At 45.7% G+C, this 27819-nt stretch overlaps 1 protein-coding gene across 3 annotated transcripts; it reads right to left on the reverse strand.

Annotated features, from left to right (window-relative positions):
• Positions 1-1108: 1108 nt before the first annotated feature.
• Positions 1109-22077, reverse strand: PLAT (plasminogen activator, tissue type). Of its 3 annotated transcripts, XM_034762050.1 has the most exons (15): positions 21943-22055; positions 18511-18563; positions 14312-14410; positions 13268-13307; positions 12698-12829; positions 10016-10129; positions 9438-9612; positions 8002-8093; positions 7559-7730; positions 7112-7197; positions 6525-6720; positions 5319-5455; positions 5103-5243; positions 3171-3316; positions 1109-2278 (listed from the first exon to the last, which is right to left on the reverse strand). In XM_034762050.1, exons 3-15 carry the CDS (start codon positions 14372-14374, stop codon positions 2120-2122), a joined length of 1653 nt encoding a protein of 550 aa, XP_034617941.1. In that variant the 5' UTR covers positions 14375-14410; positions 18511-18563; positions 21943-22055; the 3' UTR covers positions 1109-2119. The 3 variants fall into 3 exon arrangements, with proteins under 3 accessions (XP_034617941.1, XP_034617940.1, XP_034617942.1); XM_034762049.1 differs by lacking the exon at positions 18511-18563 and having other exon boundaries at positions 21943-22077; XM_034762051.1 differs by lacking the exons at positions 18511-18563; positions 21943-22055 and adding an exon at positions 15823-15969.
• Positions 22078-27819: the final 5742 nt, after the last annotated feature.

The raw sequence follows: 27819 nt of genomic DNA on the forward strand, positions 1-27819 counted from the left end.
GCACCGTCTACCGCCAAAAGGCAGTTAGCAGCTGCTGCTGTGTAGCAATGCAGTCCCACGTCTGCCGGCACCCAGAGGACATATGGTGATGGTGAGCTCAGCTGTGCTGAGCGGGCTCCATGTTGTCTGCACAGGTAACCCAGGTAACCCAGATAAAAAGGCGCGAATCTATTGTCTGCCGTTGCTGTGACGGGGGAGGGAGGGGCCTGACGACATGTACCCAGAACCGCCCGCGACACTGTTTTGCATCATCCGGGCATTGGGATCTCAACCCAGAATTCCAAGGGGCGGCAGAGACTGCGGGAACTGTGGGATAGCTACCCATAGTGCAATGCTCCGGAAGTCGATGCTAGCCTTGTACTGTGGACGCGGTCCGCCGACTAGAGCACCTAGAGCATTTTATGTGTGGACACACACAATCGGCTGTATACAACTGATTTCAATAAAACCGGCTTCTATAAATTCGAACTAATTTCGTAGTGTAGACATACCCTAAGACAACTCCCACCTGTTTATGCTCTCTGTATGTGTGTGTGTGTGTATATCCTCAATATTTATTCCACTCTATATGCATCCGAAGAAGTGGGCTGTAGTCCACGAAAGCTTATGCTCTAATAAATTTGTTAGTCTTTAAGATGCCACAAGTACTCCTGTTCTTTTTGCGGATACAGACTAACACGGCTGCTACTCTGAAACTTATAGTAAGAGTTTTTCCTAATATCTAATCTACATCTCCCTTGCTACAAACAAGCCAATTCCTTCTTGTCTTACCCCTTTGTGGACAGGGTGAACAATCAGTTACCATCTTCTTTACATATTTGAAAGGGTTTATCAATCTTTCTTCACAGGTCATGTTTATTAAAACTTTTAGCATTTTTGTTGGCTCTCCTCTGGACTCTAATTTCATATCTTTAACATGTGATGCATAGTACTCCAGCTGTGGCCTCGGTGCTGATTAGTGGTACAAGTACTTCCTGTGCCTTACATATTGCAGTCCTGTTAATACATCCCAGAATGATGTTTGCAAAAAAGGGCAATGTAAATCAATCACTTTATTACCTTCAAAGTCATTATTAATATAAAGTCTGTCAATGAAAACAAAGCTGAATTCAGAAGACCAATATAGTTTAATATTCCTAGAGATAAGCCTAGGCTTGCCAGAAAGTCAGCATAGTGGTAGGAATTATACTGTCATACAAAAAAACAAAACTGACATTTAAACTTTCGTGTATTTATCTGCATAGTATAAAAATAATCTTTAAAAATGCTGCAGGAGATAAGTGTCACATTGTTCTGAGCAAGTGGATGGACTCACAATATGTTTGTGCCTATGAGTGAACTGACATCAGGCAGAGTACTCACTTATTCTAGGAATCCCACTGCACGGAACCAGGGTGGTGGTAGAACATGCTCTCATCCTTTGTTTTTCAGTGTGTGTTCACCTTTGGCTATTTCACCTGAGATCACAAAACTTGGTTTCTCTCTTTGCATCCTAAGCTATGATCTCCTTTCACTGTGTCTGCCCCTCTCTCGATTTTCAAGGGCACCTTGGGGAGGTGGGGCTAGTGCTAAATAATCTCAGTATTTTTATTTTAAGAAAATATGGAAGTGGGAGTGGATTTAAACAGCAGCCCATACCCTGAGGTGGGGGTGGAAATGGGACATGGTCCAAGCTCTACAGTGCAGCTACAGTCGTGTTTCTCTATACATACTTTGGAGTATAGTGCAAGTGTCATAACCTTACCCTCAGAGAGAGAGAGAGAGAGAGAAGATGGCTTCTAGAGTTTAGACTTGTGCCCTTTTTGCCTTCTATATACTCTCACTACTGCTGTGGGATGCATAGACTCTGCTGTTAGTCCTCGTGGGGGTAGAACTTGCTTTTCATTGTGCCTGTATAACCTGGTGTGCAAACAAACAAAACCCATGACTTCTAATAATCTCTAAAGAGAGAGAAAGTACCTAAAAAGTGTATGCCCCGCCCTCCACTCTGCTGCACCCTACAGGTGAGTGATCATAGGGCATCTGTGTAAACAGCAGCTCCTGTCAGCATCCTTAGTACCTCCTGTAAGGGAGGGATGGCAGCATGACTGAAAGGCCTTGAGTGGTTCATTTTCCTCCTTCAGGGTTTCATGTTGTCCTGAATCCAGTCAAGGTAACGAGTCACATTTGTATAGATGCCTGGTGTGTCTTTCCGTCCACAGCCTATTCCCCAGCTGATGATCCCAATCAGATGCATACGATTATCCTTCATACAGACCAGAGGCCCTCCGGAGTCACCCTACAAGAAGAAAGCAGGTTAGTAAGAGGTTTATTCGCTTTCTTTATTTGTTGACTGGATGCTAAGCCTTCCCATATTAGATTCCCCATAGATACTTCCTCTGCACTGCCAAGCTTAGGCTTTGCATAGGGCCTGATCTTCAAAGGTGCCATGCTTCAAGTACAGTCGCTGAAAGCCCCTCTGAAAAATTAGGATCTGTGTTTACTAGGATAGCATCCTACACCCCTTCTGCTATACCAAGGAAAAAGTGAGATCCTGAAACACTTCCCAGCATCATCCCTTTGAAACTCACATGAGGAATCTTTAAAGTACAATAATCCTAGAAGAATCTTGGTCAGGTTTCCCCCTCCCCGCCCCAAACTGTGTAAACTGGTGACACTGTATAATGCTGAGGTATGTAGAGAACATACTCATTAGGGAATCACGGATGCTGATATGTGGGGCTTTGTTTCAGGAACTTTCACTATTTGTGCCCCCCAATTCTGATGCTACTCTCCTCTTTGCCTGTTAGTCCATTCCCATATCTGTTGGGCAGTACCCTATCCTATCACAGACCCCCACCCCCCCCGATGAACACCTCATGTTCTGTTTCTGTAAAGGAAAGTTACAGGAAACCCTGCACCAGGTGGGGTTTCCTGCCCAGCTATTGGTAACATTTCCTGCACTTTGGGTTTTCAATGCCCATTGTCCTAGGTTTATTTTGGTTAAATGTGGCCTCTTTTCCTAGTTGCTGCGAAGCTTGCAGCATCAGCAAGGGACAGTCTTGCTCCAGAGCCCACCATAGGCTGATGCAGGGCTGCATTTGCTCTGATTTATTGGAGAATAGTGCTTTGTTAGCAACTATTTTCTGGAGGAAACTAGAGGGAACAGGTAGGGACAGAGGTAGGTTTACCTTGCAGGCATCATCCAGTTGCCGGGTGTCCCCTGCACACAGCATGTTCTCAGTGATTGTCTTGTTCAGGTGCTGTGATGTGCAGCGACTAGCTGGAAACAGTCTGACATGACCTTCCTTCAGCCGCTCCGAGTAGAAAGGAGAAACTGCAAGGGAAATGGATGTATTTGGTTGGAGGGGGGAAGCAGAAGTTCCTTGTAAATGGATAGGTGAAGGGATAGGAAGGGGACTCAGGAGATATTGAGACCTAATGAGGTGTGTGTGTGTGTGGGGGGGCAACAGCTGGTTTCTGGCTGGAAGGAGGGTCCTGGGGGTTCACATATCTGCTCCCAGGCCCATTCCAATCCCTCCAGATCCCACTCCCTGGCGCAATGGCAGCTGCTCCAGTCCCTGTGGATCCTGCTGTCACCACCCCACACACACGAGTTTATGCAGGGGGAGAGCCTACACAGTTTCTATTCCTGGAGAACTACCCCACCTGTCCCCAGATACCTCTGGGGTTTTGCAAGTCACCTTCCCTCTCCCCATTCCAGAACTATCATCAGGGAGAGCAAAGTTTCTAAAGTAGGTACAGAAAAATCTCAACTCTTATCTACTTGAGTCACTTTTAAAATCCATCAGTTTTGTTTTGGCACTGGGAAACTGCTTCGGACCTAGGTGGGACAAGATATGGCTTCTCTCAGCTGGCTGTAGTGTCCTAAATTACGTCGACTAAAAGCCTTCCATTTCAGCCAAAGTTTTTGTTCGGTAAAATGGCTTGTTACTTGTGTAAAGTTAGGAGTGGGGAGGAAAAGAGGTGGGGGAGGGTATTGTGAACTCTCTGAAAGGGGTTATGGCTTTAGGGGATTTGACTTGCTCTAATGGAAACCAGATGTCCTATTTGTGTACATGCAGACTTGAGCCTATGTAACTGTGTAACTAGATAGGAATGCATTATGGCTCTACTGAACTCAGAAGGGACAAAGCTTTTGTTTTGGGAGGTTAATATCTTGGTCATTTCAAGCTTCATTGGGCTGAAACTTGGCAGAATAGTTATCTGTCAAGTGATTTTTCAGAAACATAAAACTTGATTTCAAATGAGGTTTCATCAAAGGATGATTAAGGATTAGCTTCCTTTAACACTTTGTCACTTAACTCTCTGTCTTAAAAGTACACTGATATACGCTTGGAGATATAACTACAGCAGCAGGAGGAGGCCCCAGTCACAATCTGGGCTCCACTTGCTGGATCCTGCAACAACAGTCAGCCCTTACTTTGAAGGACATGCAATTTATTAAGAGAAAAGATGCAAGAGTAGGGATAACAGGCAATAGGAAGGAGCCAGGGGAGAGAGGAAGAAGATGCCAAAAGAACACTTATTTTCATCAGACAGCTATTTGCATATCTAGATGGATAAACACTTTTTTTTTTTAAAGCCAACTAGAAATAATCTAGGTGTGGTTTAGTTGGCTTCTAAACATCTGTTCTTATTGCTGTTTCTCTTGTTCATGTTCTCTTACTCAGCATCATACAGATAGTGTGCCTTACTAGAATATAGAGGTGCTATCTGCAACTGTGCAATAATCCTTGACAGGAGAATTATTTCCAGCCGAATGAGAGTGAGAGAATCTTTCTACATACAAAAGAGAAGAGGAAATGCAGAGTTACGGCTGCCACGTTCCACCTAGCTCATTCGTTGTGCTGGAGTCTTGCACCTCCCAAGATACTTCCAATTGTCTGTAGGTTTCAGACAAGGGACGGTTGTAGCCCACGTGAGGGGAGCTCACAAGGGTGCTACAGGTATAACTCTGGGCAGAACTGATGTGTACAGTCACTGTAATGCTAACTACAGTAGTAGTGATTCCAGGGACCACTTAGTTCTTTTAAAATATGAAGGTGAGGGACAGGAGCCCTGTGGAAGAATCCCTTACATAGGGTACATCATCTCCTTACATTCCTCATGCTTGCCGTAGCCAGAGATCTCACATTCCGTCCAGTCAGGCAGCCGAAGTCCTGGCTCTGGGAGGCAGACCGTGCGGACAGTGTCAGTTTCAATAGCACACTGTTCTGACCCAGACTTCAGCTGTAACAGAACTGAAAAGAAAATGTATAAGAACAGGCTTTGGCTGGTGGTGCAGTTTTTGAACCTGTGGCTAGGAAAGTTCTTACCGATATCATTGTCATAAGTTTCTGGGTCAAATTTGCTATGCAGGATGTATTTCTCCACTTGAAATTGCTGCTCGTTCTCCTCAGGGATCATTCGATAGGTCCTCCCCAGTACAATCTTTAGACGGTTGACACTAAACCTGGACAATGAAAGAGCTTTGAGTGTCTCCCAGCTTCAACTCCAGAGACCCATCCTTTGAAGGTGTCAGCTGCCCAGCAGGAGCTCAACTTTCTCTCATGTAGAATTGTTACTCCTTACATACCTAGTCAGTCTGGATTTATATTCAGGGCATCCTTGTCTCCCTCATAGCACTGACTATTGCATACAGTGGAAAAGCTCATCTGCTTTCCCCTTCTCTCTCCCCACCCAGTCATGTCTCAGGCTGCCCCAGGTTCTATTCTCATTGCCCTGTATAACAGATTTAGTCTTAGTCTCCTTGAGGTATCTTATGTCCCACAGCTTGTTTGCCTCTCAATCTCCTTTTTTGATGCTGGTCATGTTCATCTTGACCATCTCTTTACTGTAGGACTTCTGATAACTCCAGATGCTTCCTTTGTATTCTCTCTCAGGAAAAAAAAAAAAAAATCAGATAATCTTTTCTTAAACTCAGTAACTAGAGTAGCGTGCAGGGTTCCAGATGGGGTCTCGATGGAGCCATGCACAGTGGGATAGGGGTCTCCATGACTGTGTAGTTAATGTTCTGTAGAAAGCAGTCACTGCAACATCCCTCCCATTCCCCAGATTTGAGCCTAGCTTAGCAGATGCAGGGTTAACTCACAGAGAATGACATTGTCAGGCAGTTGCGGAGGTTAAACCCCACTATTCCTACACTATAGTTCTTAAGTACAGTAGGCCTACCCAGAGACCACAGCCTCACCTTCCTTCACAGTGCTACTGCTGCAGGGGAGTGCCTTCCTAGCTGCAGCAGTGAGAGAGGTGATGAGGGGACCTTTGTATCTATTTAAGCTGTCCTACATCCTCAAGGGTGGTGGTGGGGAGGAGGATCTTATTCCATAGCTGGGAAAGTAATGTAGGGAGTAAGAGGTTCTGAAGGGCACAGTTACTCATCTCGCCTCCCTCTGCATGCAGCAGTTCCCACCGTGGCTCAGTGTCTCGGTAGTCAGGGCACTGAGATCTCATATTACTGCAATAGGGAGACCCAGTATCTAGTCCCTGTGGCAGAGGCGCTAACTGGATTCTTCTCTCACCTCTCCTGGAAACAATGGGCAGCTGACAGGACCCAGCAGGAGTTGATCAGGATTCCTCCACACAGGAAATGCTCCCCAGTCACTCGCTGAAACCTGGCAAAAATGGCAGCCTGCCACGGGTGGGAGGTGATGTCTGCATAGAGGCCGCCTTTAATTCGGAACTGGGCCACTTTGTGCTGCCGTAGGCCACACGTGGCTGTGGATGACAAACACAGAAATAGGCTTTGTGCTGTGGTCCTTATTCTGCTCTCTCATGGGCTAAAAAGTCTCCATGTGCTTAGCATCTGCTGAAGTAGCACTGAACACAATGCTGTTGATGACCGGATTTCTGTTACCCCCTGGAAACCTGGCACACGGGCAGGAAAGAGAGCAAGGAAGCCCTGCCTGTGCCCCCCATTCTGCTGCCTTCCTTGCAAGTCTGGAAGAGACACCTGTGTGGAGCCACAGACTCCCCTGCTGCTCTGCCACAGCTGCAATCCAGCACTTACTTACTGAAAGGGGCTTGAGTGTGACAGTAGCAAGAAGCATAGCAGTGGGGATTCAAAGGAAGAGAAGACAGGGAGAGCAAGTGTGGGGATGTCTCTTACAGCAGACAGGCACGTCGCAGTATTCCCACTTTGGCTGGCCTGCCTCCAGCACGTGGCACCATGGCCTGGAGTCCTTGTCAGGGTTTCTGGAACACAAAAAAGGGACAGATGTTTCAGCTGCTCACACTCCCATTGGACCTGTAGAGAGCCCGGTGGGGGAGGGGACAATGGAAAAAAAGCATTGTTTTCCAAAAACTGTCTGTATCCTTCGAGTGTAACTTAGGGACAAGGCCACCTTGTGAGCTTTCACTGGAGGATACCAGAGCTGTGCCTAGTAGTATCTGCAGAAAACTGCGTGCATGGAGTGACATCACATAGATAATCACTCTATGCCAGGCTGCATGTTCCCTGCAGTACTGTGTATCCCCTATGTCCTAATTCACATGACAGGTCAGAGCTGCACCTTAGGGAGAATGGGTGCAAACTGTGAATTAACTCCCTACCTACCGGCAGAAATTGTGGCTCCCGAGACCCAGCTGTTGGGCATTGACCAGCCAAGCTGTGTAGAATTTGTTGGCAATGATTTTGGAGTCCCATCTCAGACAGGCGGCACCGGAGCTGGTAGTGCTGTGGCTGCCCCGGTACTCTATGCCCGTCCCAGAAAAACAGTCGTCCTTTCCTGCAACAAGAAATCTGCAGATTAACTGATTAGTACCAGCTGCTAACTGTTCCCAGCATCACCACCTCAGCTGTTTATATAGTGCATCAACTAATAATCACCACTACATCAGTAAGACTGCTGACGTCTGTGCCTTTTCAGCCAGAAAGGTTAGAAGCTTAAATGTAGTTTAAAGTGCTCAATTCTGCAGACTATGGAAATGTTTGTGGGCCCAGGGAACCCTTAAAAATCTAGTCTCCACAGCAGGTATCCCCTCTGCCCCTCCACATACCTTTAAAGCAAGCAGGTGTGCTGCAGTATTCCCAGGTATACTGCCCCCCTTTGTAGACATGGCACCAGGGTTTGGAGTCCTCATCTGGGTTCCTGAGAGAGATGGTAACATTGTGTATATAACTCCATACCAATGCACAGTCCAGCCCTTGCAGTCTAACTGAGTAACTTGAGGAATGTTGATTGTTACATGGAAGGCAGGAGTAGTAGAGTGTTGTTTGTAGCTTGCGCGTGTGCAGTGCTGAAGCTGAGAGCACTAGGGATTGGGTTATTTAAGGAGGTTTTGGAGAGGCAGATTGTGGTTAGGTAGATTGGCTCAGGAAGGGGGTTTCAGGTACAGAGGCAAGGGTGTGAGAAAGGAACAAAGGGGCTGATTAGATATGCAGCTTGAAGCAGAGTGAAATCCCCTGTGGGAGAGCCAGAATGTAGGGCCCAGGAAGATAGTAGCTTCCTGACCCCTTTCCACATACAGTCCCCGCTTCGTCATGGTACTGTTACAGGGAAACTCTGTCATGGGCAACCTCAGCAGATCAGGTGTGACCTTCCTTAGTTTCCCCTTCATCTGCTCATGCAAAGAATGATTGTCTTTTTCAGTACCAAATTCAAACCCTTTTATTCACATGAAGTGCCACAGACCCCTTATGCTAAACACAGTTCCTCCCAAAACAAAACAAGGTTACAGCAGCTCTTCAGTCATGTGCCAAGGTCACCATTCCCAGGTCACCCACCCGAGAACCATTAGTTACTCTGTTCCAGTTCATTGTGAGCCTGCTTCAGGACCCATCTCCAGGCCACCACCCTGAGAGTTCCAAGACACACTTCTCTCCCATCAGTGTTCTCCAGTAACCCCACGTCAGGTCACCCATGAGAGGGCCTCCCCACAGTGTTATACGCCCTCACACTTCATCACCAGTGAGTCCTACCACTGCTCCTGTGGACCATCCGCAGCCTCTTGCTTCTGAGCCCAGCTTACACCGACTAAGCTGATTCTTCTCATTCCTAGGGGTTTCTTCACAAAACTTCCTGCAACTTGGCAGGGTTCCGAAGCAATAGCTAGTCCTCTCAACAGCTTACCTCAGCACTTATTGCTGGCAACTCACAATTACTGCTCTGCTTCATCTCTTCTCCTCAGACAACTCTCTGCTGCTCCATCTGTCTCCCTTCTATTCTCAGGTAACTCTCACCTGCCCCCTTTATAGGCCTAGATGCCTTCTCTTAAACCCAGTTGGGAGGCATCTAACCAGTCAGAGCTGCACTGGACCCTGCTTCCTCTTAAAGGGGCCAGTCACCCTGTGCTAGGTCCCCTACACTGCATACAGTCTTCCTCCACCTCATGCTATACATAGCACTGTGATTCTCCCCCCTGCACATACACACAGCACCACACATTGTATACCCCCATCACTACAATGGTAGCTCCTTTCCCCTGCCTCTCACCTGCAGTAGTTGTGATTGCCAAGTCCCAGTTGAGCAGCATCTGGTCTCCGCCCATTGTACTTTTTCTGAGCCAAAGCACTGATATTCCAGTTTAAGCACTCATTCCCACTCTCCGTCATGCTCCAGGTCCCCCTGTATGTTACTCCCAAGTCTTTGTAACATGTGACTTCGGTATCTAAGCAACAGGGAAGCAAAATGGTAGCTTCAAACTGGTCCCACATGGACTCTGCTTCCCTCCCGTGAGCTTCTGAGAGCTGTTCCCTTATGGAGGGACCCTAGGTACCACAGTCACTAGCCCAGCGTAAATGCCTCAACAGTCCAGACCCCACGTGAAGCAAAGGGTCTTCAGCCCCGAGGCTAGACAGTATTTATCTATGGTCAGGCCGCAGCACAGGTATCCTTCCCCCCAGATGCAGCCTAAGATCCCCTGTAATATTAGCTCTGAAATAGAGACAGCATAGCTCAGGGCCTGTTATATTGCAGCAACCTCTGGGTAGCTCTTCCCACAGCTCTGGGTAGCCAAACCCTTCGCCATTCCCCCAGCCATATGTAGCTGTACTCTCTGCACATGCACTCACCTATCTCACAGTGCTTCCCAGAGAAGCCTTGACGGCACTTGCAGATGAAGTGCAGAGGGGAGTATAATGCCTGCTTGCACTGACCCCCATTGTAGCATTTCTTGTCAGCACATCCTGTCAAGCAAACACAAGCCAGGAAACCTCATTAGATTTCACATCCTCAGGCAGCCATGAATATCTCCCCATCTGAGAAACTGGTATGGCCCAAAAATTAAATGAATACTTTGCTTTAGTTTTAAATAAGGATGATAATATGGCACATGTGAATACATGCAGTACATCTGTTGGAAATGAGTGTCTAGAAATGAAAATTACCACATCTGAGGTGGAAGGAAAACTTAAAGATGTTAATGTGCTCAGATGGGGGGCGGAGGGGGAGACCAGGTAATTTTCATCCCAGAATATGGAAAGAACTGGCACAAGACTGCTAGTCGGGTAGCAAGGATTTTGAATAAATCTTTTTCTTTGGGGCTAGTACCATATGATGGAGAATACTTAACATCATGCCTATATTTAAGAAGGGGCGGGGGGAAGTGATTGGGTAATTACAGACCTGTTAGTCTGATCTCGGTAGTATTCAAGGCTTTAGAACAAATTGTGAAGGAAAAAATAATTAAATTCATGGATGTAATGGAAGGCGATGTAATGCAAAATGGGTTTACCAAAGATAGGTTGTGTCAGACTAACCTGATTTCCTTCTTGGAGAAAATAACTGATTTTTTTTAAACAAGGGAAGAGCAGTAAACTTAATATACCTGGACTTCAGTAAATAATTTGACATGGTACCACATGGGAAACTGTTAGTTAAATCAGGGAAGATGGGGATCAGTACAAGCATTGTAAGGTAGATAAGGAACTGGCTAAAGGGGAGAAGGCAGTGGGTTGTGCTGAAAGGTGAGTTATCGGACTGGAGGAAGTTATCAGATGAGTTCTCCAGATGAAACCAATGAGGGATTGAGACTAATCTTATTCAATATTATTATTAATGACCTTGGCACAAAACTTGGGCATGTGCTAATGAAATTTGCTGATGATATAGAGTTGGGAGGCATCTTGAGGAGGATTGGAATATTATACAGGAAGAGCTGGATGATCTCGAAGACTGGAGTGACAGAAATGGGATGAAATTCAACCTTACAAAGTACAAGGGTCTAATAAGATTTTCTACTACAAGTTGGGAGCTCATCATTTGGAGGCGACAGATGAGGAGTGAGACCTAGCTGTGGGGGTCCCTCACAGGATGACTATGATCTACCAGTGTGATGCAGCTGTGAAAAAGGCAAATTCAGTCCTAGGATGTATCAGACAAGTCATTTCCAGTCGAGATAGAAAAGAACTAATGTCATTGTACAAGGTATCCTTGTACCCAGTATTCCAAATGAGGTCTTACAACGCTGGTCACCCATGATGCAGAGAAGAGTTACTAGGATGATCAGGGGAACAGAGGGCCTGTCTTAGGAAAGGAGATGCGAAGGACTTGATTTGCTTAGTCTAGCAAAAAGAAGGCTGAGAGGGGCTTGGATTACTCTGTATGAAGACATCAAAAAGGGGGTAATTACCAGGGAGGATGAAGAGCTATTTAAACTAAAGGACAATATGGAGGCACAAACAAATGGATATAAACTGGCCATGAACAAATTCGGGCTGGAAAAAAGACTGTTCCCAGTAGGAGTTATCGGGGCAAACAACTTAGTTTTAATTGAGGGTTGGACAAATTTACGAGTGATGTATGATGGGGTTGCTTGTGATGGTAGGGGCAAGACTCAGCAGTCCTAGGGTTCATTTCCAGTTTGTCTTATGTTCCTAAAAGCTCAAGCTTCTGGGTTTCAGCTGGCAACTGGCAGGGGTCAAAGGGACTCCCCCTTCCTCTGAAGCATCAGGCCTGGCCACAGCTAGAAAAGGGACATTGGGCAGAGTGATTCAGGGCTCTGAGGTGGCACCTCTGTATCTGGTGCTTGACTGGCTGGTTCCTGCTCACATGATTAGGGTATCACTGACCCCATATGTGGGGCTGGGAAGGAATTTCCCCCCAAGTCAGTTTGGCAGAAAGCTTGGGTTTTTTCGCTTTCCTCTGTGGGCCTGGGTCACTTCCCAGGATTATTTGAGTGTATCTCATTTAATCATTTCTCTGCCACTGCAGGGGCCTGAGACATTGGTGAACTTTTATCCCTCCTATTCTCTCCCTGTGGCTCACAATAGTGTATTCTCTTGTGGGCTGTATAATTTTTGCTGTAACTGCGGGTGCTGGGTGGTGTGGCTAGTCTGTGATAAATAGGAGGTCAGACTAGATGATTTGTTGATCCCTTTTGGCCATAAACTATGATCTGTGACCTCTCCTGTCAGACTCCTTACTGCCCCTTTCTCTCTGGCATGTTGCCAGACATATATCTTGTTTCCTGCTGCTGGTCCAGCTTGTACTCACCTCCACCCCTTTCCTCCATCTTCCCCACTCACCTTGGCACATGCTTTGGCTCTTATTTCCACTTACCCCTCTGGGCCAGCCTGCACTCTTACTCCTGCTTCAATGAGTAGGCACATCCTAGTGCATCCATGCAAACCCCAGATTATATGTGCACAATCATCATTCCCTTGAGAGCAGAGTTCCCCTTTCTGTCTAACAGGGCTGAATGCTGGAAATGCAGATGCTCCCCTTTCCCTTCCCAGCTCCTGCTTCATACTCACTTCTGACAGGCACGCTGTGGCAACTACTCCAGCCGTTCTCACACACACAATATTCTACTCTGGCTCCTGCGAGTCGTAGCCAGGTCTCTCTCTGCTGGTAAATCTGTCTGGATGAACGATCTGTGCAAGTGGCTGCAATTGGAGACAGGAAACCCTCCTTAGGAAAAGGCAAATGGGGCTGTCGGACCATAGAGGCTCTGCTCCGCTCCCTTCCCTGGACAGCAGAATGGGCCCCTCTGTTAACAGAGCTCTCTTCCCTTCCCAGGCCAGAGCTGCTTTGTCCCTCTCCCTGCTGTGCTGTTGGATGTAGAATTCTGTGCTCCACAAGCCTCTTTTTGTGTGTGTAGGAGAGGGGAAAGACCTTCCTTGTCTTTTGAATTGTGTAAGATACTACAGCATACTGGGTATGTTCTCCATATCTTCCATGGTCAAATCTCTGTCAGTACAGCCTATGAGAATGGGCATAGTTGGAGCATCAGCCTGGCCCTGGTTTCACTTCCTCAGCACCAGCCTGCTTTGCCTTGCACATCTGCTTAGCCCAAGTTAAATGGGTTTCCTCTCCCCTCTTACCTTTAGATCTGGCTCCCCGTTTGAGACGCACAAGGAACTCCTGCAAGCAGAGAAAGAGGAAGCCTGAGTGACTGCTGTCTTAGAGATTCAGTTACCAAGTGCTCCCAAAATCTGGACTCCTTTCACTAGGCCCTGCATACCTGGAGAGCTCTGAGACCCACTCCCACCCTCACCAATGTGGCATTCCTGGTATTGGGGGGAGTGCCTTAGACACACCTATAATAGTCCAGGATAGCAGGGATCAAGCACAAATTGGCTCAAGTTCTTGGGGTTGTGCATTAAGGATCCTTCCAGTTGCACACAATTTACATGTGCTAACCACCATGCACTATATCTGTGTAAATGCCAGACATGTGAATTTAGGCAACAGCCCTTCCCCAGGCCCAGAGGTGGAGGGAAAATCGAGTGGAGCCATTAAGGGTCTATGAATTAGAAATACTTCACAAAGAACATCTCTTTAATCTGGTCCCAAGTAACACAAAGCCACACAAATGACTGAAGGGCGGAGGGGCTTGCTAATGAGGAAAGATTAAGAACGAAGAAAGTTAGAATTCGTCTGGATCTACAGTTTGGAGGCCACACAATGTCTGAGGCTAGGGGATATGGGAACCCTCTGCATAAATTCAAAGGGTCAAGTGTAATTGAGGATGATAGGATGGTGTAAGTAAGACTGATGTGGGGAAATCAAGCAAAGGCTGACCATGATGGATCCTTTTCTAACCGTCAGGGGTATCTGGCTGTGGACAGTCACCCAAATAGAGTGATGGAAGGTGCATTGCTTGATACAATTAAAAACTGCCCCGGATAATTCACTGCAGGGAATGATCGCAGCCTGGACCCGGGGCTGAACTTTAGGACCCTCTTACGGCTTTTCTGTCTCTGACTTCTATAACTGTGTAACTCTGCCCCTTCTCCTGACCAGCAGAGACCAATGGAGGCTCCGGCAAGAAGAGATGAGTGCTACCAGGCCAGGGTTAGGGCGCCAAGGGGTGCCAGGACCCTCCAGGGATCTCCCAGAGTGGCACTGGCATGTTGGCCTCTTACCTGGCACTGCAGAGTGGTGATTGCTGCCATCAGCAGGTAGAGACACAGGGGTTTTCCTTCCATCCTCTGTTTTCCAGTGTTTCCTTGAAATCTCAGAATCTTAAAAAAAAAAAAAAAAAAAAAAGGGTGGGGGGTGAGCAAGGAGCCTCCAGTGTGAGCAGAGGTTGATATTGTCAAAGTAAACAACAAGGGTTTTTATCCACACAGCTCCCAGTGATTTCCAAAGGGAAGGAGGCTTGCAGAGAGTGGCTAAATCCCTGAGTTGGCTTTGCAATTTGAGAGCCTAAGAGCCTTGGTGTAACTTGGAAGGGCCCCTGACAGTCTGGAACCAGACCCACCTCCCACTGCTTAAAGTGGCAGGGGGAGGAGGGGGGTTGCAGACCTGGGAGTGGGGAAAAGAATAAAATAAAAGTTGAGCTGCGTCATTGAAGGCTGCACTTCATTGTTACCAAAGTTGCTGCTCCCAGGTTATGATAGACCCCCTACTTTTTTCAGACCACTTTAAGCACTGCCACCTCCCATAGGTAAATGGCAGAAACCAAGTTCCTAGGCTCTGGCACTAAGCAGTGCCTGTCTGGCACTACTGGGGATGACATTGGCAAGAGACAAGTCCAGTTTACTTCTCCGCAGGCTGTGGGATTCCAAGGGTGCTTAGTGGCAGCCAAGACCTCTAGACTCGCACAAAAGAAATTGTGACTCCCATATTTGTCTAATAAAACAGACTATAGTGTCTCAAGAGATGCCAAAACAAGGTGTCTGAAAGAGTAGCAGTGTCTAGGTTGGGGTATCTGCTCTCGGGGGCCCAAGAGACACCCATGCTGAGCAAGAACTTGCCGGATCCAGTCTAGGTCACAAGTCTGTGTGAGAGAGTTTGCAGATGGAATTAGTAAATTTTTTGCATAGAATCAGAAGCCTGACCACTCCCATCCTTACCCCCCTACACACACATGCTGTCACTCAAAGGATAATGCTGCCTGCTGATGGATTGGTTAGCACTGGGTGAGGGAAAAGGCTGAAGGGCCAACAGGGTGTCTGATAGGGCTGTGGACAGAACTAATCAATTTAAAGCACTAGATCTGTTTTTCAGTATTTTAACTCCACTCTCTGTAGGGTCTGGACTTTATTTCCACTATCATCCTGCCCCTCTTGCAGACAGTTGAAAGTAGGTTAGTTGGCTGGGATGCTAGCTTGTGGTCTGGCACTCTATCTCACTTATCCAAGCATGCATTTCTTTCCTTGACTCACTTCCCTGTAGTCACAACACTCTCTCATTCCCTTTAATCTACCTCAGCAGCTGTCACTTCAGACAAAGTTCTATTCCAGCCCTTATGAGAAATCTTTACATGGTCTGTCCCCCACAACAGTAACCTTGGGAAACAATCTGTTCCTGCACAGTTCATTAGCTCATCTGATGTGATTGAGAGGAAGAATGGACTTAGACCTGTGCTGCATCCAGCTCTTCCAATGAATACATTACTTTCCTTCTCTCCTTCCCCTGTCCTCTTTCTTACCTGGCTGCTTGGAGCTGCCCAGATCGCTACTGCTTACAGTGGGACAATCCAGGCTCTGAGGAGTTCAGTAGTCTTGTGTGTTCCCTGCCCCTTTACTGAGCAGCATTTTCAGCCTCCTTTGGTGACTGACTTAATGGCAGCAACATGAGCTCTGATCTCTGTAGCTCTACTCTGCTATCTCATTCTCTCCAGTATCCCCTCCCCCAGTCTGTTCACAAACAAAGGCAAGAGACAGGCAGTTTTCTTCACTATAGCAGTAGAGAATTACTTTGTGGTTTGGGGAAGTTGCTGGAGAGAGGAGAGAGCCCCATTGAGCACCTTGCGGAAAGCTTTTATCATACAACTTCAGTCCTGAGCAGATTAAAGCATTTTTATATATAAAATTTTCCAGTCCAGACTGATAACATCCATTACTGCCCCTGTATAGAGCCAGGCAGTTTTTATCCTAGCACAAGTAGAACGCCCTGGAATAAGGGGTGTAGGCATTGAGGCGCTCTTTGAGGAGATCTGTTCCCCACAGGGGCAGTGCAGCTTTGCTCTGGTCTCATAGCACTACTTTCATCTCTGTGACCATTCCCTGCAAAGGTTTCCTTTTTCTTCAGTTAGCTCAGTGACCTCATAGCAATAATAAAAGATTAGGGAAAGGAGGGTATATAAGCAATCTCCTGCAAATCCTGACCTTGAGAGCATGAGCTTAACAACTGCAGGGGGAAGTTCATCATCATTTTCAGAAATGTTACTGAATTCAAGAACTTGTAATAAACCTGACTGTCTAACCAGGAGTCACACTGGGATAATAAAGAGGCTCTATACTAATGTTAAGGGCATGTGGTATAGCAGAGGTTAGGTTACTGAGGAAGGTAGATTAGAATTAGTATACAGTTAATAGGTCCTCCACTCTGGGAGCAAAATAGCACTAAAGGGCACTCCAACACTTTGTTTTTCCACATTTTTGAGCCACAGATGTTAAGGTCCTTCTGATCCTGCATAACACAGGCCAGCAAATTTCACCAAGTGTTTCCTGGATCAAGCCTATAATTAAGTATCAGATATCTGGTTCCAGGTATCATATTTGCCTGGGTTAGATGGTAAATTCCTAGGTACAGGGACATTCAGTAAAGTGCCATATACTTGCACAGCTCCCTTCAAGTAAGTTATTTTCACCTAAAATCATACTGGGGACATTTTTTTCCAATTGAACAAGGTAGGATATATTGCCAGAGTGGAGAGACTTCTCATGAGATTGCTAGTGACGGCCCTCTGTACCCAGCATGTGAGATTTCAGAACCCCCAGCGTTACTGGTGCTGCTGTCAGAAACTAATGATTTTTGTTTTTGTCCAACTGTCATGTAAATAGATTCTCATTACATTGTGACAAGAGCATCATAAAATTAAGGGATTTTGCTTCTGTCTTCTATCTGACTGCTCTAGATAGCAGGAAATAGGAGGAGTAGCAAGAGGATGTTGTTTCCATATCTTTTATCAATTTCTAAATTCTAAGATTATTCTGCAGTCACACATATTTCTGCCATATCATTCATCTGCTCTCTCACCTTTTCTCATTTTCCCATCTCCTCTGTTTGTCTACATCAGGTGTCCTTGAGTGAGCAGAAAGCTAGCCCAAGTATTTGAAAGAACTGATATTTCATAAAGCTGGAGTTCAGTCTCTGCTATTTAAATAAAGCCAGTAAGAGCAGCTGGAAAATGGCTGGCAGAATGCAAAGATGACAGATTAGTCAGTCATCAGGTCAGGAACAAAAGCAGAGAGAGAAAATTAAAAGAAGTCTTGTTTTAAGAAATGGGGTTTGACTGACAGAAAAGCGAAAGACCCAAGTGAACTATTCCAGGCCCTGAATCAGAGGGAGCAGTGATAAAAGCAGAATGTAGGCTGCCATGTCTCATGATAGGTCTGTAAAAAGTGGGGGATTCAAGAGGGCATGTGAGAGGGTTACAGGCACTTTAAAAAATCTCCAGATGTCAAAACCTGGAGAAACAGTTTTGAGGATGCACATATATTTCCACATTTCAGTGGTAAAGTCCCTGATGTTCACAGAATCTCCCAAGAAAGATTCTCAGGGCCCTGGCTTTACAAAATTCATTTTACAAATGGGTCCCTGCTGTATAGCAGGCCTTTTTTTTTATTTTTTTTTTAAATGCAGAAACATTTTACAAACAGGCAATGATTCTCAGGAATATGGACATGAATTTGACATAAGCCTCTGAAGTCCCCAGGAGTGCTGTAGCAAACTAGCATCTCTGTCTTTGTTACCCTAAAGTCACAAGACTGTTGATCAAATCTAGTGCCAATTTATTACACAGAAGTCCTCAGGCTGTTGCCTGAAATCAGAGCTATGCTATGACTTCTTTGAATTCTTGCAGATGCTGCAGTATAACCATAACTTGATGTAAATTAGCACCATAGGACCAATGTCACTCTTGCCAGCCAGAGGGAGGCTGCAATTCCTCCTCTTAAAGCAGCACATGAGAATGGAGGTTCTTAAACCTCATTAAGGGAAGTGAGACTTTATTCATCTGAAAGGAAGAATCTCTGACATAATCCTCCAGCAAGTATCTGTGGAAGTGTGTCTGCTGAGCCATTTCTTCTGAGGAAATTTAGGATTCCCTGGAAATAAGCCAGTTGTGGCAAAGTCTGAATTTCCTGCAGTAGAACTAAGTATTGGAGCTAACCTGGGTAGTCACCTAGCAGGAGTCCGGCTATGTGGAATCAGGTGGAACCGGAGCTTGAATAGGAAAAAGAAAGAATCAGAGATGTTTTTATATACCAAAAGGTTTTGTATTAAAATCTTGGAGACTCGTATGAGAGGAGAATCTTCCATTGAAAAAGCACCAGAGTTACTTAAAGGAAGAATTAAATATAAAACAATTTCTGTCCCAATTACACTTAGCTTGTTAGTCATTTTTTAATGTAGTCTACTGTACACTCTAGCAGTGCTGACCTGCAGCTCATATCCTTTAATTTTCTTGTCATCTGATTCCTTTGTTCCAATAACCCTTGCTATTCCTTCCAGCCAGCACCTCTCCAATACACAGAAATGAATGCATAATCCCCTATCTGTAGCTGTAGGGCAGTTCTGATGTCCAGTGTGCTTGGAAGGCTGGTAACTGATGTTTGCCCGATGTATGTTGTTAGTCTTATCCCTGGCCTCAGCTGTGCCTTACCCAATCAATCAGAGTGTTCTTAATGATAAGCCCTATCTAGGAAAGCACATGGATTTCTGAAAATATGAGAATGTTTACATGGATAGAAGCAGAGACCTTCTAGCAATAATCTTTTTCGGCTAGCTGCCTCTGGCCTAGTTATGCCTGTTGCTTCGGCCCCTGTGACTAGCAAATAGATTCCGAGGCCAGAAGGGGCCATTGTGATCATCTAGTCTCACCTCCTTCTATAAAGCAGGCTATAGAACTCCTCCAAAATAATTCCTAGAGAAAATCTTTTAGAAAAATATCCACTTGTGATTTAAAAATTGCCAGTGATGGAGAATCCACCATGACCCTTGGTAAATTAATCCAGTGATAAGATAGAAAGGATTTACTGTGCTGACACTTTCGTTCTGTATAAAATACATTAAAGGTAATCCAGGTCATATTATACTTTAATTGATGCTGTCACTTTAAATTTACTCTCTGGCTAGATTCTTACGGAACTCTAAACGGATTAGAATCTGCTTGATTTGTGCAGACCTGGCATATTTAGGTAAATGGGCAAATGTTTTGTTTTGAATGAACTAGTTTCTTGTCTGAAGTTAAGGGTACGTCTTCACTACCCGCTGTATCGGCGGGTAGCAATCGATTTATCCGGGATCGATATATCGCGTCTCGTTAAGATGCGATATATCGATCCCCGAACACGCTCACTGTTGACTCCGGAACTCCAACAGAGCGAGCGGCGGTAGTGCAGTCGACGGGGGAGCCGCAGCCGTCGATCCCGCGCCGTGTGGACCCCAGGTAATTCGATCCAAAATACTTTGACTTCAACTACGCTATTCGCGCAGCTGAAGTTGCGTATCTTGGATCGATTTCCCCACCCCACCCCACTGTAGACCAGCCCTAAGTAGAGAAACAAAGAGGAGAGAGGGGAAAATAGTATGGGGGGGATGAAAGAGGAGGTTGGCTACGATAGGGTGTTTTTAAAATGTTTGGATTGAGGTTTTAAGGAATGTATTAAGTGGTGTGAAGCCCAGAGAGGGTGTGCACTCCAGGATCTCCAGGACTTGCTGTGCTCAGTCTGCACAAACACCTAAGGAGACAGACCCTTTCCTAAAGCATTTACAGTCTGACTAGGCTGCCTTTTGTAGAAATCAATTAGGAGTCAGTGCAGAGGTTAATGGGCTGCACTTTTAGGGATGTCTACACTGCATCTGGAAGCAAGCCTCCCAGTCTGGATCCACAGACTTGTGGTAACAGGTTCATGCTGGCATTCTAAAAATAGCTGTGTAGACAGTGCTTTGATGTTGCAGCTCAGGCTCTCAAGCTACCTTCTTCTCCCCACCACCAGGCTTCAGATTCCAAGCTCCAGCCTGAACCGTAGTGTCTACGCAGCTATTTTTAATGGGCTAGCATGAGTCTGTGGATCCAGACTGGGCGGCTCCCTCCCTCCCAGTTACAGTATAGTGCAGACATGCTCTTAGTGCAGCACCATCCCAAGTGCAAACCTCTGCATAATACCAAGTGAGCTAGGTAGCATGTAACTAGTCTATCTGCCTCATGATGCTTTGCCACCCCCCAGAACCACCTACCTGGATCCTGGTGCACCTGCTTGATGATATCAGGATAACCTTGTGCTAAACAAAGCCGGGGAGCAGTTCTGGAGTTAGTGCACCTAAAGCACATGTTGTGTTAGTAGCACAAAACTCATTACCAATCTGGAATCAACACAGCAAAAGGATGCTGCATTCTACAGACACTGCTACATCTCTGCAGATGCCTCAGAAACAAGAATACTTTGAACGTCACATGTTCAGTGTTAATGATTTAAGCATCACAACTCCCCTCAGCAATACATAAATAAATGTTACTCCCAATTTAAAGGTGGGGAAAGCAAGACCTATGGAGGTGAAGTGACTCACCCAAGGTCACATTGACAGTCTGAGGCAGAATAGAGATTAAAAGTCAGGAGTCCTGACTCCCAGTTCCATCCTCTTCTCATTAGAACCCATTGCCTTGACTCTGGATTTGGAATCAGTAGCTGTTTGCCATTTGTGCTGATACTTCTCTAAGCTGATTTAGCTGATCAGAGGGGCATAAAGTCCGGGCCTCACTGCCCCTCCTGTCTGCAGGGAGAAAGCGCCTTAGTGCCTTTCTCCCCTTTACTGCCTGCTGAGAGGAGTTGTAGTGCCCCAATCCTGTACTGAGCATTGTGGTGCCTAGTTTCTTACTATTTCTTCCTGTCTGCCACCTCCATAGCCAGGGCATTTATATGTATATCCTATCCCTTCAGTGTCTCTGAAATACACCATTCCCTTGACACCTGTGAAGTCTGATTTACCCTTGGGAATTGTTCTGAAGATTTGCTGTAGCTCTGGTTGTGTTTGGGAAGAGGAAGAAGCCTAGAGAGCCCATGGAGGCCCCTCTGTCATCCCTGCTTAGACGGGAATCCTGAAGAGAAATGTGCAGTCTGACCTCAGCCCCTCTCATGAATAGGACAAATGATAATGGCACAGCTGGCACTCTCGGTCTTTTGTTGCTTTTGGAAGATTTGTTATATCTGTTCTTTTTATTTATATTATTATTTTCTTCTTTTTTTATGTACACTATTCTTTTCTTTTTCTCTGTGCAGGGGGCTCCTACCCAAGTGCAGTTCAGTGCCAAAGGCTGTCAGTCCTTTAGCTGCTCCACTTTTCCCTGACTTGGGGTAGCAAGGCTTTCCTGAGAGAACTGGAAAGCACCATCTGTTCCCAACTTCATAATTCTCCCCAGAAGCTGAAAAGAAACAGCTAAGTTAAATTCCACATTCTAAAGCACTGTACATCATGCTAATTAATTAAGAAATAATCATTAATATCAGAAGTGTGACCTTATTTACCCCTGCTCTGATTGCAACACTAAGCCATAGGGAGGAAGGGAAAGACTCTGCACAGACAGGTGCAGAATAACACATACCTTCACTTCTCTTCTGTATTCTGCTGATGGTTTCCTTTCAGTGCAGCCTGGATGTGCTTTGAATATGTCTAAGCTCTGATCTCTCTAAATAGCTCCAGTGTCCTTCTTAAAATGCCAGGCAAGGGGGTGGAGACTTTACGGTGCGGGGGTGGGACTTTTTCACCCAGAGGAAAAGATACACAGTGGTAGGCTGTGGCGATGAGGTCAGGATGGGCTGGGTTAGTTTTTTCCAAAGATGAGGGGGAGGAAGTGCCTGATGAAGTCAGCAGAACACATCCTGGCTCTCATCCAATCAGTATTATTCATGGTCCTGATCAGAAAGCAGTTAGTGACTCCACAGCGTCTCTTTTTGATACATTCCCTTTTCTCTTGACTCCTTTTGAGAGCCAGGAACAGATCAGATAAGTGCCACTTACAAAGAGAATCTTCATCACGGTTCCAGGAATGGGGGGGAGAAAATCACCCACACAATGCCCCAAGATATAGAAAAGTTCATTATTTCCTTGGGCCATCAGCTTAACTGGTGCTGTACAAACTATAGAGAAAGACCATGTCCCTCCTCCAGGGAGCTTTCCACACTAAACAAGCAGATGATGCAGTTCAGGCACGTAATGCACCAGGCGTCCGTCTCTGAATGGTGCCTGTTCACATCACTTGAAAAAGAGACACCGATCTGTGAGTGGAACAAAACCTGCCCTGGCAGCCGTAGAGAGCACAGAGCAGTGTACGGGGGAGAGGACAGGGCAGGAAAGGATGTGAGGGAGATAACTGGAAGAAGGGGGAGAGTAGACGAGGGCCTCAACAAAATCCCTGAGTCCAAACACAGCGAGATATTGGACAAGTTGAATCTAGGTTTGAATTTTGCAGTCTGAGGCCCTGTGCTGGGATAATGTGCTCCTAGCACCGGAGATAAGAGCCTCCAGGCACCCAGTCTACCTCTCCACTACTGGATGCTACACTGTCTCAAATGGCCACTTTTCTCTAAAGGTTAGGCCGTTGCTCCTTGGGGCAGGGACTGTGTCTTACATGTTTGTGCAGGGCCACCCACCTTGATGATGCTCTTAAAATAGAGGCTACCTGATTTTAACAACAGCAGAGGTTTGAATTCTTATTGCCCAGTTCCCTTGTTAACCACTAGGATCTTTATACACCCTGTATCTTTAACACAGAGATTCCTTAGCTTTTCTCTTTGCTCTCACGAGATTCTTGCTGCCTCATCTGAGATCCTGGATATTCCTCAGCCTTTTAGTGTAGCCCCATATGACTGATTGTCACCAGGTCACATCATTAACATTCAGAGATTAAATTGTCTGGGGAGCTCATTAGGGCTCTTGGGAAATAGACATTGGGTGGGAGGCTCAAGGCTGGAGAGCGTTTCGGGGGGAACTGGGAACAGGAATTTAAGGACCAACAAGTTAAATTATTTTTCATGATTTGAGTCCATCTAAGACTATGACTCTGATCCTTAGAACCAACAACCTAAAACCAGTAATCAATTAAAGCCCTTCAGAAATTTCCATAGGGACAAAGCTGATTTATCCCATTGGAGGAGGGATTGGGTGGCAGGACTAAACATGACCTCGAACCTTTCTGTCCCTAACTTCTGATTCCCTGAGGCAGATTGGATTGGGTTGGGTTCAGATCATGAAGATGGAGCATTTGGCTGAAATAGCTGGAAGCAGCATGAACTACAGGCTCCTTTCCAGGAAAAGGCCACAATAGGCAACGCTGCTAAAAAGAAACGAATTGACACTTGGTGGGTTTGCTGTCAGTGATGGATGTGGAGGGGAAAGACGGGAGAGTTTGTAATGCTTTATGAAAACCCTGATGGACTTTTTAGAGCAGGAATGGTTGCCCTGCCAAGGCACAGATGAGTTCAGTCCTAGAGAAGCAGTCTGAGAAATTAGCTCTCTTATGAGGAATTTTATACAGTTTAAGGCCAGAAGGGACAATTAGGTCCTCTAGTCTCATCTCCTGCATCAGTAAATACTAATGACTTGAGTATATAAGACAAGGATACTACATATGGGGGGTTATGGAAGCAGAGAAGCTGAGGGAGAGGGGCTTGTCTCAGAAGAGAGGGCGATCTGACATATAGCTTTATAGGTACTACTGTATGTAAGCATGAAGGGCAGAGGACAAGGTGGCAGCCTTAGAGCTGGACATTATGGCATTATCATTGCACACAGGTTTACTCTGATGAGATAATTGCTGCAATAACAGATTTGCGGGAACTATGAAGAAGCTGATTCAATAGGAATCAGATTCCTGCCCTCAACTTCACACTGAAATTACAGTCTGATAGTATGTCCAGGGAAAACAGTGTGAAAGGCTTTCACTTTCAGGAAATAGCTCAGTGGTTCTCAGACTTTTGTATTGGTGACCCCTTTCATACAGCAAACCTTTGAGTGCAATCCCCCCCTCATAAATTAAAAACACTTTTATATTTAACACTATTATAAATGCTGGAGATGAAATGGGATTTGGGGTGGAGGCTGACAGCTCGCGACCCCCCACATCATAACCTCATGATCCCCTGAGGAGTCAGTACTCCCAGTTTGTGAACCCAGGAAATAGCTGGAAAGAGCCCCTGTCAGGCTCTGTGATGAGGGTTACCTGGCACCTTTAGCAAGAGGAAGTGCTGGCCTGGGCGTAGTTGGGGAGAAGCAGGGGGACATTGCTCCCCCCAAACTGCAAGCCTCAGGCAGGTGCAAAATTCCCCCCTCCCCATTGGCCTGATTGGAGCTTCCCCCCAGATATAGAAGTCAAACTAAGACTATGCTGGTGAACCTTTGAATTTGGCATGATTTCCATGCAGTGAGGAGATACCTTCCCTCTGAGGCCTTGTCTTCGCTTGACTGGGGCCTTATCACATCCTTCTCTTCATGAGTCACTCACAAAGCAAGCAGCAATGGTGCTGTTGGGCTTGGGTATTAGATCTGTGGGCAGTGATGTAGCATCTGATTGAAGGGCAGCTGGATCATCAATCAGCTGTTGCTGCAAGGGAGAGAAACTGTTTCTGTAGCAGTTTGACAAAAAGGTGACAGAACATGTCTGCTAACTGAGAGGGAAAAGGTACCATTTATTGGGAATTAAAGACAGACACAGGCTGTCTGCTGCTGGCATATCTCTGCTTCCAGATTAAAAACAAAACAATTTAGTGAAGCTGGAGTTTGGATTGTTAAAACAAATCAGTAGCTACATGGAAAAAGCATTGAAGGTATTGTTCAGTGTGATAAAAACACAGCTCAGAAAGCCAAGGAATGGTCAGTTAACGTAAAGTTTAAGAACAAATATTGGAAAGTATGGGAATGTCCAGGTAGGGGCACTTAGAGACCTGGGTGCAGGGCTGGAATTTCTAATTGCAAAGACAAGCACAAAGAAAACTCTCTTTTTTCTCATAACCTTTCAAGACAGTTTTATACATTAAAAAGAAGCAAAATAAAAACAAGCAAAAAGGCCCATCCCAGCTTTCTTCCTGTGTAGTTACCTTCACCTTCATGAAGCTGCAGTACTGGTGGGTGAAATATGGATGAGACACTTTTGTACAGCTTACAAGCTGCCTATCAAGAGTGTAGCTTTATTTCTGGTTTCACATCTCTGTGATGCTTTGTTGTTACTGCATCCTATGATCTTGCCACGTAGAGGCATAATTTTACAATCTTGGCTTCAAAGGTTTGTACACAAAGATATGCCAGTTCTGTGTCTAATGACACCTTTATATTTGGTAGCACGTGCACACTTTAGAAATAATAGAGAAGGCTCTTTTCGGTTCATGAACTAGCAAAGTTTGTATGTCTGTTTCTGTGGTTTGTCTACGTGGTCATCGATAAGTCAGAGTTTTGACAACTATGGTGCTGTAAGAAGATAAGTGTTCTCTTCATGGGACGAATCTGGGTATTAGGGATCGATAATTTAAAAAGCTGTAGTTTTACCTTAACTTTAAACTTCTTGGCATTCCAGGATGTGTTTTGGGGGAGGGGTTTCATATGCTTTACCCTTTAAATTATTGACACGAATTAACCTTAACTCCAACTTGATTGAGGTGTTTGTTTGTCTGAGAACCTCCTTAGGTGTTTAAGTCCCTTGTTGTAGTAAATTAAAGCTGTGTAAATTAGATAACACTGACTCTAGACCATATTAGTGGTAATTAGCATATTATGGACTTCTGATTGCTAGACGGCAACAAGATGTTTCCCCGGCTGCACCTGCAGACATCCTAGTGTTCTTTAACCCATCTAGTTCTGCCTAGGTGCTCAGATGGATTATGGACTAAACATATGCAGCTGTACTTCCCCCATTCTGGGGCTGCTGGGAGACAATTCAGCTACTGGGGCAGGCTAGGGCTGCCTTGTGGCAGCTAAGCAATTGCTAAGTTCCAGGTCTGCCCTGGATATGCTTCAATACACCCCCTTCCTCTGTCAGCCCACCTCAGAACTGACCTTGTATCCAAATAGGACTTCTGCAGGGTTGGCATGCTGCTGGCAGAACAGGTTTTGCACTTGGAAGGGTGTGTGCTGTGCGGGGACTGTTCACCAGGGAAGGGGCCTGTGGTTGCTCTTTGGCTCCTTTTAATGACTGTAAAGTGGCCAAAGGGCAACCATGAGTCACACTATAGGAGCTTCTGTGTCCGCTGGAATCCCTGTGGGGCTAGGAGATCAGCTGGCATTTGTAGGGGTTAGGCAATCCACTATTGTTTATTCATAGATATTGAAGTTCTTCAAGGAGTTTAGAAGTAACCCTGAGCAGAGAATCACTACTCCCTTTCCCAGGGGCTGGCACACTTAGCAGATCAGGTCCAGCACAGGAAAGTTTGGGTTTAATTTTTTTCTCTAGTCGGTTTAATGCTGTTGAAAGATGCCAGCTTGATAAGACTGAAGTCCTCTGTTTGTACATAGGATGAGTACAGAACATAGTAAGCTTCACACAGCCCCCACAGAAAATACAGTCTGTGCTTATCTGCTGGCTCTGAGCCTTCTCAGTAATACCCATCGGTGTCTGTGAGAGGCTCAAGCAGATGCACCGTAGCCCTGAGTGAGCTTTGGAATTGGGAGATCCAGGGGCATTGGAATATCACACATTTTCTCTTATCACAGCCCAAGATTATTTCACACAGATTGTCCTCATTACTCTCAGAGACTGCACAGGTAGTCTACTTCCCCTGCAATAAGAGAAAGCCAGCTGTCATTCCAGCCTCCCTGTTCATGAGTGTCTCCTCCAGTTGGTAAGTCCCTAACTTTTTGCAGAGATCTCCTTTTTTTCACAGTGGGTAAATATGGAAACTCCTAGTCCAATTGAGTTTCTAACATTTATTGCACATTTTCCTGATTATTTCTTTCTGTGCCACAGTCCAGACCACAAGAGTCTGAAAGAAGTTCTCAGGGGCCTTCTTTGGGGAAGCACCTTATCTGCTAGTCTCCATTTCCTATCTGATGGTTGTCATGGTGCAGGCTGTTGTACTGAATCACACTTTAAAGGTCATGTTTTGTGTCTAATGGTGAGGTCATGAACTGATCCATCTACGTATTCGATGTGAAGTGGCAGGAACCTCAGAGACTGGATGCAAATCTAACTGTGCTTCTGCGAGTATCTTATTATACTCAAATTTAATTCAACAGTCCCAGATATGTGTGTGGCTTTGTGGGAGTGTGTCAGACCCAGCTGGACTAAACATGACATGGCTTGGTGGGTCAAGGGCTGACTGTTTCCAGCTGGACTTCCTCTGTGTAGGGAGAAACCTACTTATTACTGCAGCAAGGGTGTGTCATAAGCTGAGGCTTCCTGAGGGAAGGAAGCTGTTCAGGGGCTTCTGCTGGGCCACAACTTCAGCTTTTCATTTTAAATGTACTATGAAGCCACCCAGGGTAGAGATCTGGG

The sequence above is a fragment of the Trachemys scripta genome, chromosome 2 (assembly GCF_013100865.1).
Source record: "Trachemys scripta elegans isolate TJP31775 chromosome 2, CAS_Tse_1.0, whole genome shotgun sequence".
NCBI lineage: Eukaryota > Metazoa > Chordata > Testudines > Emydidae > Trachemys > Trachemys scripta.

What these genes read in the sequence shown, in the direction of transcription:
- PLAT (XM_034762049.1), bottom strand. Translation starts at nt 14,374, where the DNA reads ATGGAAGGAAAACCCCTGTGTCTCTACCTGCTGATGGCAGCAATCACC. An exon ending in GGGAGCCACAATTTCTGCCG is followed by an intron (nt 7,198 to 7,558) that starts GTAGGTAGGGAG and finishes TTTGTGTTCCAG; the next exon opens with AAACCCTGACAAGGACTCCA. An exon ending in AACTTATGACAATGATATCG is followed by an intron (nt 5,244 to 5,318) that starts GTAAGAACTTTC and finishes TTTTCTTTTCAG; the next exon opens with TTCTGTTACAGCTGAAGTCT.